At 43.9% G+C, this 19835-nt stretch overlaps 1 protein-coding gene across 4 annotated transcripts in view; it reads left to right on the top strand.

The window, feature by feature from the left end:
• The window catches only part of DCBLD1 (discoidin, CUB and LCCL domain containing 1), a 74966-nt gene that overhangs the window by 21961 nt on the left and 33170 nt on the right, over positions 1-19835 (top strand). For all 4 annotated transcript variants that reach the window (XM_066605975.1, XM_066605968.1, XM_066605985.1 and 1 more), the window contains exons 2-4: positions 2224-2442; positions 15794-15931; positions 18596-18647. In XM_066605975.1, the coding sequence (XP_066462072.1) occupies positions 2224-2442; positions 15794-15931; positions 18596-18647 (409 nt within the window). The remainder of the gene's footprint in view (positions 1-2223; positions 2443-15793; positions 15932-18595; positions 18648-19835) is intronic.

The raw sequence follows: 19835 nt of genomic DNA, 5'->3' as shown, positions 1-19835 counted from the left end.
TTAAACCACTTTTTCTTGTCTTTCATTACTTGTTGTCGCATCACAGCCTTGTCTGCTGGGACACCAAGAACTTTCACAGCCTCAACTTTTGTTCCCACACACAAAGACCCCCAGCAGGGACTGTGAGATGTAAAAAAAAACTACAGGGTGGCAGAGAGTGATCACTGCTCAAAAAAATGGAGAAAATCTGTGTATCCGTGGGCCGATGGTGAAATATAGATAACTGGAATTGTTGCACCAGATACTCTTCATCTAGCTCGTCTTTTATTTTTCCAACAGCTTTCCATGCAGTCCGTAGAGGACTGGACAGAATAGAAGGAGTTGGCATTGTGTCGATAATGATATCAGTAGAGGGTGTGGGGGCTGGATATGGCCAGAAATACTTTAAACCCTGCTAGGTTGTATATTGAATATTATGCTATCCCTATAGCACAGCTGTGGGGCTGTAAGCTTGGTGCAAGGATATAGCTGCAGGGTGGGAAGCACTTGGGTTAGCAGGATGTGAGCTGTGAAGTGGATGATACAGTAGTAACCTTTCACAAGGAGGCTGGAAGTTTCTGGGCTTGGACTGAGAATGAAGCTGGTCACATAGTTGTTTTGGGAGTTATTCCCAAAATCACTTTATTAATAAGCACCTTCAACAAGGGTCAGCTGGAAAAGAAAATTTTAGAAATTCATAAAGGCTGAGAGATTTCATCCCTGAGAGCCGATGCCTAGTGGAATCAGGTAGCTTCACCAACAGTAGCTGGCGTCCCTTCCTACACACTGCCATTGGGTAGTCATTTGTGTGCCTCCCAGCTGGGCTACTGACATAGATGCATGACATATTAAATAGCAACCTCTGAGAGTGGAAATTACCCTGATATGTCTCTGTAGGTTAATGCTGTCACCCCTGTGTACTGTTACAGCCGTTGTTGTAAGAAAATAATAATCCTGTCCATTATGTGAATGGTCCATGATGTAAAAAGAAAAAAGTTTGGTACGGTGTTCGCCAGTAGAGCAAAATGTGATTGTTCCCAGCAAGAGAAACCACATAATCTTGTAGATATGATACATTTTTAATGGCTAACAAAAATACATAATGTTGTAGCGAGCTTTCAAACCTACTTAGGCTGGCTTCACACAGCTGAGAAAAGTGCGCAAGATTTGTGCGTTGAGATGCACAAATATGAACCCCATTCTTTTGAATGGAGTCATACGGATGAGCTTTTTTTTTTTTTACCCCTGCATGGCACCTCGATTCGATGTGGGAATCCGATTGCAGCATGTCCCATCTTGTGCGCGGTCTCGCATTGCACCACCCACTGTTTTCAATGGGACCAGTGGCAGCACATGATGTGAGGTCTCTCACTGGAAAAAATAGGAGAAACTCTGCTATCCTCCACCGTGGCTGTGAGCCACATTGGAGGATCTTTGCATCCCTGAATGATGCAAGGCTGTTTTTACATGAAAACACCTCACATCCTTGTGGAATTTACATGGACAGCGAGTGTCATAGGGGGGCTGGATTTACTGCCCCATATCGCGCTTGCATTTGCACTGAAGACAATACCAGAACAGGATGAGCAGAGGAGTAAATACGTAATTAGTTCACTGATGAGGAATGTGAAAGTTTTATGGCCACTAAATTTGTGTTAGGGGGTCACCAGGCCTGTGTTATCTTTGCTATAGATTCTCATATTCTCCAATGTTGCATGAATCCACTTCCAATGTTGATTCCGGTCTTGAGAGTGTCAAAGATGGCTATAAACTTGTACTCCCAAATTCTTCTATGATGTTGAGATTTCAACTTGCCTTTTAATATAGTAACTTTCATGTGTTCTAGGTTGTGTCCGTGACTAAAACAGTGTTCAGCCAGTCTGTCTTCCTTTGTGTCAGTGATATTTTCTCCTCGCTTTTAGTTTTTGCCCTGTTTCTCCAACATAAAGCCCCTTCAACAGCACATTTACTGCACAGGATCAGGTACACAACATTGGACGTGGAACATGTGAATGTCCCCGGGATCTTGTAGTCCTGCTGTGTGGGGACTTGTATCCTGTCTGTGGTCATTACATGTGAGCACAAAGTCTACATACTTGTGTGGTCTGCAAGCCTATGGTACAGTAAATTATCTCTTGTACTGCTAACGTGCAGTGAAAAAATTGTACTAGTCTCCAGTATGTATAGATTGTGCACTGGGAGTGGAGAGAAAGTAGTAATTTTCCTTTTACTTCCTTGTTACAGTGGATGGATGCGGACACATTGTCAGTAATGAAGAAAGTGGAACATTAACTTCTAAGAACTATCCTGGCACCTACCCTAACTATACCCAGTGTTCAATGACAATCCGAGTACCTGTGGGTAAAAGTCTGTATGTGAAGCTGGCAGACCTGGATATAGAATCCCAAGACTGTGAATCTGCCTATCTGAAAATCTACAAAGGATCATCAGATGAGGAAGTTGGTGAGTTGACAGAATAAAATGGGCTGTACCAACTGCTTATTTCACTGCCTAAGGTAGGTCCGGGACAGAGTAATCTTCTGCCAGTCTACCTCCTGTAATATACAAGCCACCATGGTGTTTCCCTGGAACAAGTCAGAAGGTGTAAATCACCTTGAAGTGTGATCATTTCCTCCCATCCCAGCTTGTCTCTGTATGCAGATGATGACCTGGGTGGCGTATAATACTACAGGCGCATTACTGAGCAGGAATGCTCACTTCCCCATTATTAATCAGTCTGTCTCAATGTGCAAACAGTCAACCAATGAACAAGCAAATGACAAATTTTCAGCTAATTTGCTTGTTTATGCGAGTATTAAAATGCTGGTGGGTGGGCTACGTGTGTTCCTGTGTAAATGGGGAGATGTGTGACCATCCAATGATAGCTCTATAGAGATAAACAATAGTATGAACAATCTTTGTCCTCTAACGGAGTGTGAATTGGCCTGTGTAAAGGCCTGGTAGATAAGCACCCATGTAATTAATCGGCATTCGTCTATCAGAGCAAATTGCTCCATGGAAGATGACCGTCACTGACTAATATAATTGTCTGGCATAAAGTGACTTATAGCTTTAAATCACTATTAAGGTAGCTTTACATGGAATGACTATTGGCTGAGTAATCATTCCTGCCCCACCATTACTGAGGACAAGCTCTCCACCTTACTCTCCAAATCGCACCTCACTACCTGTACACTTGACCCAATCCCATCCCACTTCATCCCCCTATTTTTGCACCATGCTCATCCCAGCCCTACCCACCTGTTCAACCTCTTGCTGAGTACTGGTATCTTTCTTGCAACTCACTACTCAATCAACTGCAATCTGGTTTCTGACCTCACCACTCTACTGAAACTTGCATAACCAAAGTAGCTAACGATTTGCTAACTGCAAAAGCCTCAAAACATTACTACATGCTCCTACTTTTAGACCGGTCTTCTGCCTTTAACACGGTCGACCATTCTTCACTGCTACAAATTCCTGACTTGGCATCACAAATTTGTCCCTTTCCTGGATCTCTTTGTATCTTACTAACTGAACATAGTGTCTTTCACTCGCATGCGACATCCTCGCCTTGCCCTCTTTCTGTTATTTTCACCCAAAGATCCATACTAGGTCCCCATCTCTTCTCCATCTACACACATGGACTAGGACAGTTTGTACAATGACACAGATTTCAGTACCACCTTTATGCTGATGACTCTCAAATCTACCTCTGTGGCCCAAATGTTATCTCTCTGCTATCCAAAATCCCAAAGTGTCTATGGGATATATCCTTCTACACTCTCACTAGGCCCATCAACCCCTATCATCAGTTCTGCAAATCCTTTATCTTGGTGTCACATTTGACTCCACCCTCTCCTTCAAACTGCAGGAACAAGACCTTGCTACCTTTTGCCATCTTCAGCTCAAAAATGTCTCTCAAATATGATGTATCCTCAGCCCGAAGTCAACAGAAATGTCCATCTCCTGTCTACACTACTGCAACATTTTCCTGTGTGGCCTCCTTCCAATTCTCTTGCCCCCCTTCAATCCATCCTCAACTCTGCTGCCCGACTTATCCACTTCTCCCTCAGTTACTCTCCTACCTCTCCCAATCCCGTCACTGGTTCCCTATTGCCCAAGGATATTGGCGACCATTCACATGTCCTCCCCTTACATCTCTAACCTAATCTCGCTCTGCCTCCCTGGCTCGTTTCTTCCGGTTCTCGAAAGACCTCCTTCTCTACTCTCCCCTACAGTGCTCTTCACATAATGATCTCCACAATTTCTCCTGTGTGTCACCTATACTCTGAAATTCGCTATCTCAACCCATCAGACCCCTTTCCCCCGCCCCCATAAGTTGCTAGTCATTTCAGTTTACCACAAAATAGTCCCAGGTTGATCAAAAGACGTCTATTGTAAAACCACAGTGGTTCGTATGTGAACGACTTGCAAATGGATTTGCATGCACATCCTCTCTATGAATGAATGATATGTCGGCAAACCACTGATGAACTACCGGTATGTAAAAGCAAACAAATGACTGTCCCTTGTATTCTTCCACAACTTTTCTGAGTGATTATCTGAATGATAGTTGCTCTCTGTGAAAAAACATTAAGGCATGGACTGTACTCCTGGTTGTAAAGCACTGGGGTCTATGTTAAACCCCCTAATTGTTCCTGTGCTTTTACACAGGAATGCGAGCAGAGCGGGTTGGTGCTCATTCCGGTCTGCACGCCTTCATTCACAATGAACAGGCAGTTGTTCCTAAGTGAACAGCTGCCTGTTTTCGCAGTCACAGCCGTCGATTAGCTTTCTACATGCAGAAACTGAAAGACGAACAAGAAGTAAATGAATTCCCATTCTTTGTTCAGTCGGGGCGTGCATTTACACTAAATAATAATCGCTCATATTTCTGCTGGATGTGAGCATTTGAATGATTTATTGGCCCATGTAAAAGGGCCCTTAAACAGGACAATTGTAAATCCCTCATTAGATGAAGCAGTTTGTCCTGTATAAATACGTGCAGTGAAAGAGTCATCGGCAGTAAATGGCTTATGGGATCGTTCATGTGGACCATAAAGTCATAATTGCTCTGCCGCTGTATCGTTCTGTGTAAACAGGCAATCGTCCATCTATGAATGGCTGCCTGTTCACTATGAATGATGGTGGCCCGAACAATCTCTGGCCCACTTCACCTCCATTCACAAGTGACGATCGCTGAAACGGCCCAACACTCATCCTCTATAAAAAGGACTTGCTTCTGTAAAATTCCGATCCTCTCGCGCCATAGAGGATCGGAAGTATATTAAATTGATTTCAATGGGAAGCATCTCACTGGCATACGAGTGCCATGTGATGTACTTAAGGTTCCACTGAAAATAATGGGGGATGCTTTCCAAGGAACACAAAAAAAAATTGGACATGCCACGATTTGTCTTCTCGCTGCATCACAGTGGGAGAAAACATCGCTTATGCGCATGATTCCATTCAATAGAGGGGGGTTCATATTCATACAACGCGCAAAACTTGCGCAAGATTCTCACCCATGTGAAACTGGCCTTAGGTTGTTTTTTAGGCCAGCTACACGTAAATAGATACTTGCTGAGGAATCTGCAGTCGACCTGTGCACGGAGGCTCCGCAGCAAATACCGTTCAAAACCTGCTATGGAAAATCACCTTTTCCTTCACACTCGCAGAAACTAATTGCGTTTTCCGCAAGCAGAGGAAAAATCACAGCATGTTCTATTTTGTTGCGGGCTGCACATGGATATCTTCCATAATGGAAGCTGTCCGACCTGCATCCCATCTGCAATTAACATTGCAGATAGGCCGCGGGTACTTGGGTCATCGCCTAGCGATGGCGCAGGAGAAACAAATATATATATTTTTTAAAAATCTGTACTGGGCACGACCAACGAGAAGCGCCTGTGGTCATCCGCATTACAGAAAAGACAAGGTACGCAGGGTCGCCGGCCGGGGTCAGACGCAGATTCTTCTGCGGGCTCCCGCATGGGGAATCCGGATCGTCTGTGCAGCCGGCCTCACACAGAGTGATGAATAAAGTTCACTCATGAGGCTGTTTATACAGGCAGATAAATTGTTCTCAATTGCGTTTGCATATCGTTGAGTCGTTTACATTAACTGTACCTGCGAGGGTGAATGACTTTATATTTGCTGTTCACACATATTGCCTGCATGAAATGAATGACAAACGAGACGCGAACGAATTCTCGTTCATCATTCAGTCATTGTCCGTGTTTACACATAACGATTTTCATTCAAATTTGCACAATTCAACAATTTTTTTGAATGAATTACCGTTCCGTGTAAAAGGACTCTTAGCGCACTTTGCTGGTTTATTAACTGCGGATGAACATTGCCTCCTCTTGGCCCACAGTATCTGTGTAAATGCTAATGCTATTACAGATTAATTATCTCTCTTACAATTAATTAGTGCCTAGCAGGTTGAGTTGTGGAGCTTAGAGGGTCTGAGCATATGTCCTCTTCCCCTTAGCGGACCTCCGCTAGTAGTTGGGCAGCTCAGTCTGAGCCTCTATAGGCAGCTGTCATGTCACAAGATATTAGCCATCTTCTCTCACCTCTCAGGCACCACAAGCGCCAGAATGCACACGGGGGTTTATGTCCAGTCGTATGCTCAGCACTTGGCTTTTTATTACAGAGGGAGGTAATAAACGGGTTTGTGGTTGGGTCCATCTCCGTGGACATTAACATTAATCACTGGACTTCTGTAACCAATCAAACTATGTCCATAACTTATTTAGATGTTGTTGAAAGTTGCTCGTTATTACTATTAAACACTTAGCAATTTTATGCGAAAATAAGCATATAAACAATAGTTCTTTTCGCCCTGTAACGATCAGTGTCCAATTAGTAAATATTGGAGTACTACTTGCAATGGGGCAAAGTGAACTTGTCCATAGCCAGATTTGTGGTCCTTGTACATGGAGAAAATATTTCGCATGACCGAGTTCTCTTTTGTGCGGTCAGTTTATACATGCAGATCAATCGTGTACCAGTGAACGACTGAAGGATCGCTGTTTACAACCAACAATGTGCGAATAATGATTTCTAAAATGAACAACGAATGAATTATCATTCATCATTAAATCGTTCGCCATGAGTGCCCTGGACAATTATCGTTCAAATTTGCCTGATCCAACTTTTTTTTTTGTTTGTAACAATAATTGTTTCGTGTAAAAGGGCCTTTACGTTTCGGAAAGTCTTCTGCTCTTAAGTGTGAAACTCGTGGTTGATACTAGATCCTCCCAGCAGCGTCTCTTCTTCATCAGAGGAAAATACATTGGAATGAACTTGTGATTTGCTCCTCTTTGCTAACTCTGTGCCCTCCTGTAGCGCCATATGTGTTTGTGCTCCAGACCTTTGTCTGCATTTTTCTCCTCTTACGGGACTCTGTCACTGTCTGTTGCATCTACTCTGCGGAGATGATCTTGTTTGGGTTAAAGTCATTCCTGGACAACTGATGGTTTCCTGTTGTTTAGCCAATGTATGATGTAAAGAATCAGAACAAAGGTATGATCACATTAGAATTTGTGTATTGTATTGTGTGGACACAGGGAAAATATGTTGTAACGGATGTTAGTCTGGAGGAGAGGAAGCTGGAATAGTGGTAGACATGTGGTTAAGCTGTCAGTGACCTGCCCCACTAAATGGGTGCAGCCAAAAAAACATCTAGTACAGTTTGTCGTTGCTGGAAAATACATAATGTATAGCGTTGATGATAAGAATTCATGGTTTTGGGCTAGTTTTGGGCTTTTAAATGGACTTCATTATAATGTTTTTCTTTTAATTAATATATATATATACACTACCGTTCAAAAGTTTGGGGTCACATTGAAATGTCCTTATTTTTTAAGGAAAAGCACTGTACTTTTCAATGAAGATAACTTTAAACTAGTCCTAACTTTAAACAAATGCACTCTATACATTGCTAATGTGGTAAATGACTATTCTAGCTGCAAATGCCTGTTTTTTTGTGCAATATCTACAAAGGTGAATAGAGGCCCATTTCCAGCAACTATCACTCCAGTGTTCTAATGGTACAATGTGTTTGCTCATTGGCTCAGAAGGCTAATTGATGATTAGAAAACCCTTGTGCAATCATGTTCACACATCTGAAAACAGTCTAGCTCGTTACAGAAGCTACAAAACTGACCTTCCTGTGAGCAGATTGAGTTTCTGGAGCATCACATTTGTGGGGTCAATTAAACACTCAAAATGGCCAGAAAAAGAGAACTTTCATCTGAAACTCGACAGTCTATTCTTGTTCTTAGAAATGAAGGCTATTCCATGCGAGAAATTGCTAAGAAATTGAGGATTTCCTACAACGGTGTGTACTACTCCCTTCAGAGGACAGCATAAACAGGCTCTAACCAGAGTAGAAAAAGAAGTGGGAGGCCACGTTGCACAACTAAGCAAGAAGATAAGCACATTAGAGTCTCTAATTTGAGAAACAGACGCCTCACAGGTACCCAACTGGCATCTTCATTAAATAGTACCCGCAAAACACCAGTGTCAACATCTACAGTGAAGAGGCGACTGCGGGATTTTGGGCTTCAGGGCAGAGTGGCAAAGAAAAAGCCATATCTGAGACTGGCCAATAAAAGAAAAAGATTAAGATGGGCAAAAGAACACAGACATTGGACAGAGGAAGACTGGAAAAAAGTGTTGTGGTCGGATGAATCCAAGTTTGAGGTGTTTGGATCACAAAGAAGAACGTTTGTGAGACGCAGAACAAATGAAAAGATGCTGGAAGAATGCCTGACGCCATCTGTGAAGCATGGTGGAGGTAATGTGATGGTCTGGGGTTGCTTTGGTGCTGGTAAGGTGGGAGATTTGTACAGGGTAAAAGGGATTCTGAATAAGGAAGGCTATCACTCCATTTTGCAACGCCATGCCATACCCAGTGGACAGCGCTTGATTGGAACCAATTTCATCCTACAACAGGACAATGACCCTAAACACACCTCCAAATTGTGCAAGAACTATTTACAGCAGAACAGGCAGCTGGTATTCTATCGGTAATGGAGTGGCCAGCGCAGTCACCCGATCTGAACCCCATTGAGCTGTTGTGGGAGCAGCTTGACCGTATGGTACGCCAGAAGTGCCCATCCAACCAATCCAACTTGTGGGAGATGCTTCTAGAAGCGTGGGGTGCAATTTCACAAGCTTACCTCAACAAATTAACAGCTAGAATGTCAAAGGTGTGCAATGCTGTAATTGCTGCAAAAGGAGGATTCTTTGACGAAAGCAAAGTTTGATGTAAAAACAATGTTATTTCAAATACAAATCATTATTTCTAACCTTGTCAATGTCTTGACTCTATTTTCTATTGATTTCACAACGCAAGGTGGTGAATAAGTGTGACTTTTCATGGAAAACACAAAATTGTTTGGGTGACCCCAAACTTTTGAACGGTAGTGTGTGTATGTATGTATGTATGTATGTATGTATATATATATATATATATATATATATATATATATATATATATATATATATATATATATATATATATATTATAATATATAATTTTTGTTGTTGTTGTAAAGGGCATGATAACATCTAGCTGGCAGTAATAGTGCAGTGGATCTTGGTTCTGCCAGGCAGGTATAAGGTCACTGCTTTCCCCATCACAGACCTCTGCTCCATGCCCGCCGGGCTCTGATGAAGGACTGTAATTGTGTTCTAGTGAAATGAAAGGTCCATCAGTGTTATGTCCCAGCAGGAGCCGTATGGAGATCCATCTGCTGAGTGCCTCTTATCTGTCCCAGACTAGCAGTGCCATAATCCACTGTGCCTGTCAGCTCACACTGCAGATTACCTCTGACACTTCTATTACTTCCCATGATTGGGGGTCTCCTCCAGGGAGCGCTCCCAACATTTGTCTATAGCTACAGCTCCTTGCCTCACTTGGAGTATTGTGTTTCATCCATCACTAATAACTGTGAGAGAAATCCACAGATCAGATGGATGGACTTCTCGCTTCTCTCTACTTACTTGCTCAAGAAAAAGTTGTTTTTGCTTTTTCTTACTAGAGATTATATCATTCTTACCAAGGGGGCACACATGCACATACAGTAACTGTGCAGCAGGGAGAAGCCCACCATATGCTGTAATGACAACACTTAAATGGGTTATCGGGGTACATACTTTTGTTCCAAAACCTTTTCAGTCTGCGGTAGTAAAATAACAGAGCCCTTACTCACCCTTCCATGCTCCCCGTCTTTGCCGTCTCACTGGCTCTCCGGGCCACGGTGGACTTCACTTCCCAGTGTAGGGAGAGGGTGATGTCCTTGACGAGAGCCATGTGATCCGCTGGTGTATAGCAGAGGTGCTCAAGTGACCCAGTGTTGGGTCATCACCAGAGACCAGAGAGCCTTTCAGAAGGCCCCCAGCTGACATGACACCTGTACGGCTTCCTGCAATCTAACATGGGAGGTGGGGGGGGGGGCCCTACGGGACCGCCGAACATCGGCATTTAAAGGGTTAATGGCCGCGCGGCAGATTGCAGCTATTGCCCGCAGGTGTCAGCCGTAATAAACAGCTGACACCCACCCACCCATACATAACCCGACGCTCCAGGATGTAAATGTACGTCCTGTAGCGGGAAGGGGTTAAAGGGGTACTCTAGTTCTTAATCAAATTTTCAAAACTTCCCGATATGAACGGTGTGTGCGCCATATTTATGCACAGCTGATTATGGGTATAAATCACACAGCCGTTACATTCTTATCCTGTGCTCCATTTCTGTTGTTTCCCCACATTTCTGTTTTCCAAGATGGCCGACGCATCCCTGCTGACATGCAACTTAAAACTACATTTACCACAAATCCCTGCTCTGTACTTCTTCCTGTGTGTGTCCACAGTAAGCGCTGCCCTGATATTTGTCAGCAATCCGGTCCTGAGCGCTAAACAGAAAAAGCAAGCTTACTAAGTAAGCCCAACTTGTAGCACTGGAAAGCCTATAGGTCGTATCCAGGGCAACCTGGGAATAAACACTTCTGAAGTGCCAGGAGAAGGTAATGCTTTTTAGGGCGCCTTCAGCTGTGGCAGGGGATTCCTTCATCCCCGCAGGGAGTCCCCTCATCACTGAACACTGTGACAGCAGCAGCAGGAGATAGCTGTGTTCTCTCATCGCTTTCAAGTGGAGCCGGCGAAGGGAACCCCCGCATTGATGAGTCTGTTGTCACATGAAAATGCCTCGCATCCAGGGGTTTTTAGAAGGTTTGCGAGGGATATCGGGCCATGAATCAAGACCCGATATCACTCTCGCCAGTGTGCAGGAGCCCTTAGAGCTACAGACACAAAATCCAAAGCGGAACCACATTGCAAACTTGGTAATAACTTTTAATTTAGTAGTCATTTGACAACAATTTTCCATAACCAGAATACCCCTTTAAATCAACCCTCCAGCTTTGGGACAAAATTGTGTCCCAGCACAGGAGGAGGAGGGGAGTACATGACCTGGCGTGGTTCTGCCTTCCTTCCTATCCACCATTTTATTGGTCCTGTTATTAGGCATTCAAAATGGCCGTCCTAATGTTCAGACTACCAAATCTTTCTAGTACATTCGTAGTGTTAGACCATACCTGTTCTCTGATTGGACAAAGCTGTTCATGTGATCAGCACTGGCTAATCAAAAAATACACAAGGTGCATTAGGCTATTAGAAAACTGCTGTATCCATCCTGGATGTCCAAAAACGGGGCCCTGGGCAGGTGGATCAGAGGAATGGCATAGAAGAACTGCAGGTAATGATATAGCCCCTGGAGGGACAATCAGGAGGGTTGCTTTAAAGAGTGTGTCACTACCTTTATGCACCCCTTTTTGAGAGCAGCACAATGTAGTGCCCAGATGGGTCCTAACTAGAGATAAGCGAACGTACTCGGTAAGGCCGATTTCGCAATCGAGCACCGCGATTTTCGAGTACTTCACTACTTGGGTGAAAAGATTCGGGGGGCGCCGTGGGTGAGCGGGGGGTTGCAGAGGGGAGTGGGGGGGAGAGGGAGAGAGAGCTCCCCCCTGTTCCGCGCTGCTACCCCCGTTCTACCACACCCGCCCCCTGGCGACCCCCGAATTTTTTCACCCGAGTAGTGAAGTACTCAAAAATCGCGGTGCTCGATTGCGAAATCGGCCTTACCGAGTACGTTCGCTCATCTCTAGTTCTAACGCTAAAACCAGGCGGTATCATCTCAACCTGGGAAAGCTGAGTTCCTACCTCTCAGAATGCTCCTCTCTTCGGACTAAGCCTACAAATAAAACCAGAGAAGGTAGGATACCATTTAGATGTTCCAGTAGGAGGGACGTTAGTAGATGGGCCAATGTAATTTGATCAAATTATATACCAAGAACCTTGCATTATTTAATGTGGTTAGAGTATTGATTATAGGTATGTATACCTCTGATAATAAATTTATTTTGCGCTTGCTGTTGCCATTTTTGGTTTCTGCTTCTACTGTATGTTGCAGCCATGGTTTAACGTGCACCTATATATTTCTATTGGGATATATTTCCATTGGGTAGTGCTGACCTTTTTTTTTTCTTTTGCACAATGTAGTGCCTGTCACACTGATTTACAGTGATAACTCTACGGTATCTATCTGTGCAGGAGTTTGGGAGAAACTTGTATCTTATTAGTAGCAGCAAATGCACAGAGGACTACTTTCAGTAGTCCTGGATATTCATGATCTGCAGACTAGCCACACCCACCCCACTCTCCAGCCAATGAATGACTGCAATCTACATATTGCTATGCAAAGAGAGCTGCCAATCATTGGCGCGGTGGGTGTGGCCAGCCTGCAGCTCATGAATATGCAGAACTAGTTGTGTGTTTGGCTGCTACTAATAAAATACAGGTTTCTCCAAAACTACTGCACAGATACACGAAGCAGACATATCAGTGTGATTGACACTACCTGACGCTGCTCTCGGTAAAGACTACAAAAACATGGTGACTGAGTCCCTTTAAGGTCTCCATTTGGGACATGTAGATTGGCATTCAGGGTACAAGCCGCTAATTCCCAGTGCTGACTACAGCAAAGGAGCAGGAGATTCGCCATTACCCCTTCTATACAGAGCTAAATCTTATCTTCTGCCACAGTAGGAATGCATGTTTCTGTATGATGCAGTCCAGACCGATGTACTGTCATTATTTTATAACAGTGTTTGGAAGCTTAGATTTTCATACATATAACTAAAAAGTAGACCTCTTCAAGAACGGAGAAATTATGTGATCATATATACTGTATGTGCCCTATAATGTGTGGTGGTGGTGATGAATCAATGCAGTGACTTGCGTCTGAAGAGCATGCTGCCGTCCACATCTGTGCTTGTTCTACCATTGTGAGGATGGATATGGAGTGATCTATCCAGGATGGCTCTCGCACCCATTATGAGATTGAGGGACGTGCTGCTTCTGGTTCTTCACTTATTTCTGTATCTATGGCTGTGATTGTTCAAATTTGCCATGTTTATGGCTTTATGCATGGCTCCGGAGAGGTCTACCAGGTTCTGTAGGCGTTCACAATCAATCACACCAGTATACGCCTCCCACCTGATCTTTAAAGGAAAATTAAAGGGGTTGATCACCTGCCCTTGGGATAAGGGCCCTTTTTACATGGGATGACCTGTCTGGCACAGATGCCCTACAGCTTGCCCCAGCGATAATTATTTCTGTGCTTTTACACAGGAACGATCATTGCTAGTGAATGGAGGGGAAGCGAGCCGTCAATGGTTCCGGCCCACCCATCTCCATTCAGAGCGAAGCCCCATTTACATGCAACGATTATCACTCAAAATTTGTTCAAAAGATAAGGAGAATAACAGTTTGAGCGAACATTTTGCATAAACTACTAATGGACACTAATGCTCAAAAGTAGCTTATTACGGTAGCTTCATTTGCGTGCACTGTATGCAGGTAACAGCAGGTGGTCTGTTATCTGTATACGGCTCCATTGTTCTTCCCCGGGACTGCAGCTGAGAACAATGTTATCAGCGCACCCTTGGAGAATCACAGCATGCGGTCCCTGCTATCAGCTGGCCTGGCGGAACCATGGTTTTTATGCTGAATTAAAAATCATAGTTCAGCCGAAAAGCAAACAATGGTAACATTTACATGCAACGATTATCTTTCAAAGGCCATCATTTGAACAAATTTTGAGCATGGGGCTTCAATCCTACCATCGTTTTGCTTTTCTGACAAACAATGGATTTCATGAAATCCATGGTTCGTGATAGCAGGGACCGCACGCTGAGTTCTCCAAGGTAGCGCTGATAACATTGTATTCGGCTGCAGTCCCAAGGCAGAACAAAGGGGCTGTATACAGATAACAGACCACCTGCTGTTATCGGCATACAGCTAAGGGAGCCTCATTTACATGCAAATGAAGCCAATAAGCTACTAATTAGTAGTAATAGTGCCCATTACTAGTTTATGCAAAATGATCCCTCAAACTTAAATGGTCTTTTGAACAAAGTTTAATTGATCATCTTTGCGTGTAAATGAGGTTAAGGCCGCCTGCACACGAGCGTTCCGGATTCCACTAGCGGATTTTCACGCGCGTATGGTACCTAAATGTGCTTGCGGATAGGTGCGGATGCGTGAAAAATCACGCGCGGATATACGCGGATGTGTTGCGGAAAAAAACGCGCAGAAAAATCCGGAAGACACCCTTATTGTAAACCCAACCCCTAGAGAACTGCCCATTCCCTGGAAAACAGCTTAAAAACCAACACCCAGACTCCGTTTTGTCCCTCTTGCTTGTGCGAGCACCGTTAAATTATTCTGGCAACATGCTTTCACCCGGTGAGCAGATGTCTTTGTGGGCATGGTTGATCCATGTAACTTTTTTCGGACGTACTGCGGTAACGGAGGAGGAAGAGCCCCCCAGGAAAAAAAGGAGGTACTGGGTGCACCCTGGCTGGTGTCTGCTGGCTGCTCTCTGGTAGATGAGGGGACTGAAAGGACAGATCTGCAGTTGAAATGTGCCTGTGAAGCTCTGTGCTGTGTGTTGGGACGTCTCCTACCATGCCTACTTCCTGTAGTCATAGCAACCAGTGACTCCATCCGCAGCTGCACTGCGGATGTACTGCGTGAAAAAACGCACCCATTAACTTGTATTGGAGGCTTCACGCGCATGATCCGACCAAAATTAGAACAGGTCGCAGATTTTTTCACTCGCGTGAAAAAACGCGATACACATCCGTCCGTCTGGGGACAACTGCGGATCCTCATAGGAGTATATTGGCTGCGGTCTGGGGCGGATTATGTGCCTAAAATCACACGCTTGAAATTCTGCTCGTGTGCAGGCACCCTTAAGCAGGCAGTCATTTATAAGTGAATGACTGCCTGTTTAGATAGGCCGATCCCTTGTGCAGTTTTCTTCATGTAGAAACTGAATGACAAATAAAAAGCTAACCAATTGTCGTTTGTCGTTCAGTTGGGGCATGCACTGAACGATAATGTTCTTATTCCCACTGGATGCAGGAATCTGAACGACTTATCGGCCTGTGTAAAAGCGCCCTAAGTTATCAAGTTGATTGTCAAGAGTCCACCGTCGGTCAGCTGTTCACCAGGCATTGTCCTAATGTACGGTGACGGACATAGACCCTTCAAGAGCCCGGCTTGGTATTGTAGGCATTGTTCTCGTTGAATTTACCTTCAACATGGTCATTAATAAGTTCAAAGCTGGAAAACGGGTAAATTCATCCTTGGGTATGTTGGTCTTATTAGGATTCTTAGGATATCCAATTCTAGGTGTGATCTAAATATATATATTTTTTTATTTTAGCTAGCTATTGTGGAAACCAGAATACTGGATCTAAAGAGCTTTACCTGGACACCAATGAAGCCAGGATCCGATTTGAGAGTGGACTCCATGTGTCTGGACGTGGGTTTTTAATCAACTTTGCCAGCAGCGATCATCCAGGTATTAAGTCATTCCATCACAGCTTACATTCACATTTGTTGTAGTAGAACAAATGATATTTAAGGTGGCCATGCACTTTAGATGAAATGTCAGGACTGGTTATCCTCCTAATATGTATGGTGACGTCTAAACACTTCCCCCAATGCAGATGTTGGATAAAAGAAGGGTCAAACATTTTAGATTTCATTATATTTGATCGTTTTGTACTCAAGGGAAATAAGCCGCTGCCGGAGGTGTCTGGCAGCTGCTTATTACTAATCTCCCTATTAAAGGGGTTCTGACGTGAATAATGTTTTTATGCTTTAGCAGCCATTGTTCCCTGGTCTGCCTAATGGACCCAGGGAACCCATGGGTTAATGGCTGCTAAAGCATAAAAATCTTATACTTACCTGTTCTCCTGTTGTTGTTGACATCGGGGGGTCATCTCCCGGCAGCATATTAGCACTTTCTGCTTAGGTTAAGCAGCCTGACTAGAGCCACCTGATTGGTGCACGCTGTGCAGTCACGTGGTGCCGAAGAGCCAATCAGGTGGCTCTAATCAGCAGCGCTGCTTAACCTAAGCAGAAAGTGCTAGTATGCCTCCCGGCAGGCAGTCTTCTTCCTCCAGCAGCCGCGCCGCTCCGGGATCGCGCGCATGCGCAGTGGAGAGGTGCCCTCTGACAGGAGTCAGGACGGGCCGCGTCTCCACTGCGCATGCTCAGCACTCCGGAGTTCAGCCAGGACGGACGGGCCGCCCACAGCAAGCACTGCTTGTGACGTGCTTGCTGTGGCGGTCCGTCCGTTGACCTCGGAAGTGCCTGACGGACGGACCAGAGCAGGAAGCGGTCTTTTTGACCGCTCCTGCTCTGCTTTAAAGGCACAGAAGAAGATGCCGGCTGGAGGGGACATGCCTGGCGATCGGGCCAGGCCAGGCAAGGTGAGTACAATTTTTTTTTTTTCATGTCAGAACCCCTTTAAGCACCCTTACACTTTTGGCCGCCAAGCATGCATGCATATATATGCCGGCAGCTTTTGGTGTGTTCTAAAATGTATGGCCACCTTTAGTGTGGAAGATCACAAAGGTGAATAGCATGCACTTTTAAGCCATTACTACTTGAAAAATGAAGGATTTGTCTCATCACTAGGAATTGCCACCAGTGTTCAACAAGCATAAATTTGATCTCTGTAGCCCCACTGATGGCCGGCACCCCCTGTCGGCTCCACTCTGCCCTTTCTGGGTGGCTACATGGACATATGTTATGGTCAGACTTTTTTATCTGCCAAAACTAGAAATCCTAAATGAAGTAGAAATCTAAAATAACTATTTATGCTTTTTGTGTTCTGGGCCACTGTTCACAGCTGGCAGATGTGCAGGAAATGAGGGTGTGGAGATGCGGGTTTTTGTTTCAACCCATGTATTATAGACAGGGATTGAAGCTTAAGTTTACTAATCCTTATATATAAAAGGAAAAGTCTTATTGCCAATGACCTGATCTAAGAAAATCTCCATGTAATATACAGAAATCACTGTGGATTAAATCCAAGTCAAAGTCCTCATGTAAGATGCAGGTTCAGGTGTCAATTTTGATGCAGATATCCATGTATTTCAAGAGGTGAAATCCACAGCATAAATCCACACCCAAATCTGCATGTTATATGCAGTTTCTGATTCAGATTTTGGTGCGGATTCACACCAAAATCAGTAACAGATGTTTTTTTACTGCAAAAAAAGCTACGCAGAAATGTAGTGTAAAAAGTATAAAACAAAAGATGATAAATGGCAGGCCTACACACAGGAGTCCATGTCTTGTGCCCTGACAGGGTTTGGCATTTAAATCTTTTTGTGAAAAATTAAAGAAATGACCAACAAAATCTTTCTAGAACCCATTGTATTTTTTTCGCTCATTGGGCTTTATTGCTATTCTAATAGTAAGACACGTGAAATGACTAAAGGGCTTTTACATGGGGCAGCAGGCACCCAAACGATTGTTCCCAATCATTGTCCAGGGAAAACGTGCCCAAATATAGAATGTTGAACGATCATTTACTTGTCACTTGAAGATTTCATCGTTTTATGCCAACCTAAAAATCATATTTTTTTGGCAACACATCCCCTTCATGGTTTGCAATGTAGTCTTTAAGCCTTCTTGACATGATCGTGCTTGCGTGCAAAACTGCACCCATAAAACAGAGAATAGAACCCATTGCTTTCAGTGGGTTCGTTCTTATGAACACATTTCACCTGCGTGGAAAAATAGAACCTGCTCTATTTTTTTGCGCGTTTCTGCAGCAAGGGCCCATAGAAGGTTATATGAGGTGCACAGAACGCGAACTGTGAAGCACTACGCAAAACAAGGGGAAAAGAACAGATCTGAACCTCATTAGGCTAATTAGCCTTTAAATCCACGGAAAGGGTTTCTGTCACAAGAAATATTCATAGTTCAATCCAACCCATAATTCTAAACAGTTTTTGTATTTGCACTCATTAAAAAAAATGTTTCTATTCCCACATAGAACAATTAGAAATCTTTTGGATCATGCGAATTCGGACAATAATCATTCAATGTGAACAGGGCTTTATAAATTTGCCCCAATGTTTTTTTGCAGGACAACTACTTTACATTCACAGAGGAGAACAGTTTACAGATAAGAGTTAAACTATTTGTTTTTCTTCTTTAAAACCAGATTTGATCACTTGCTTGGCCCGATCCAACCACTACAAGGAGACTGAATACAGGTAACATTTCTGTGTCTTTTTAGCTGATGCGTTTGCAGGGAAAATCATTACTTGATCAGTAAACTAAAGATAAAGCTAATATTGGTCACAGAAAACAGGCAAGCAGATAATCTTTCTTAGGGCAATTTTGGAAGCCTTTAAAACCTGTGCAACAGATTTAAGACCAATTTGGTGCAATTTTGGGTGCAGTTTAGCCCCCACCCCTTCCTTTTTAAATCGCTGATCGGATCATTTATGTGGACCTCAAAGTCATCGCTGGTCTGCCTCTTCATCTGGTCTGCGTTAACAGGCTGTCGTTCATGTCAGCGTATGTACTTGAATAGAGGCAGTCGGGTTGGAGAGCTACCTGGCCCACGCCGCCTACAGTCAGTAAGCGATGTTTGCTGCTGTGTAAAAGCCCAGGAAGGATGATCGCTGGGCATCTGCCCGACAGCTGTCCTGTGTAACAGGGGCTTACATGTGATTTAAAATGGACGATTTCAACCAAAACGCATACATATTCCAGAAGAAGTTTAAAGGCTCTTTAACACACAGAGATGATTGCTCAAAAGATGTTGTTTGAGTGATCATTTTGCATGAATTTCTACTTGGTACTAATTAGTAGCGTGTGAGCCGGCGGGAGCTGTATTCAGAGAACAGACCACTCGCTATTCCTTGATTACATTCCCTTTGTTCTGCTGCGGGGCTGACAGCTGAGACAATGTAATCAGCTGTAATCAGCGGTTCCCGGGCAGAACAAAGCGTGCGGTCCTTCCTACCAGCTCTGCTGCCGAAGAATGGTTTTCATGTCGAACTTAAGTCTATCGCTCGGCAGAAAAGTGAAAGATGGCTGCATTTGCACGCAATGATTATTGCTCTGAAGATGGCTTTTGATCACATTTTGAGCGATAATCGTTGTCTAAATGGGCCTTAACACTAAACGATCATTAGCTAACTGATGACACATGGATAGGGTCATCAGAAGTCAGCCATATGTGACATTTTCATCCAGTAGTCGGATAAAAGATCTTGTATCTACAAAAGAATGTACCCGGAAGAATCATCCAGCCTTCTCCTGTGACTTTAAACGTGTATGGCTAGTTTGAACGACTGTGACAGCTAGTATGGACTAATGAGTGTTTGGCTATGTCCGCTTAACTTAAGTTTTTCCTAGTTTGTTCTCATTAATATAGTCTATGCTTTTTCTAT

Source organism: Eleutherodactylus coqui, chromosome 1 (assembly GCF_035609145.1).
Source record: "Eleutherodactylus coqui strain aEleCoq1 chromosome 1, aEleCoq1.hap1, whole genome shotgun sequence".
NCBI classification, from domain to species: Eukaryota; Metazoa; Chordata; class Amphibia; order Anura; family Eleutherodactylidae; genus Eleutherodactylus; species Eleutherodactylus coqui.
This window is presented reverse-complemented; position numbering and strand designations above follow the sequence as displayed.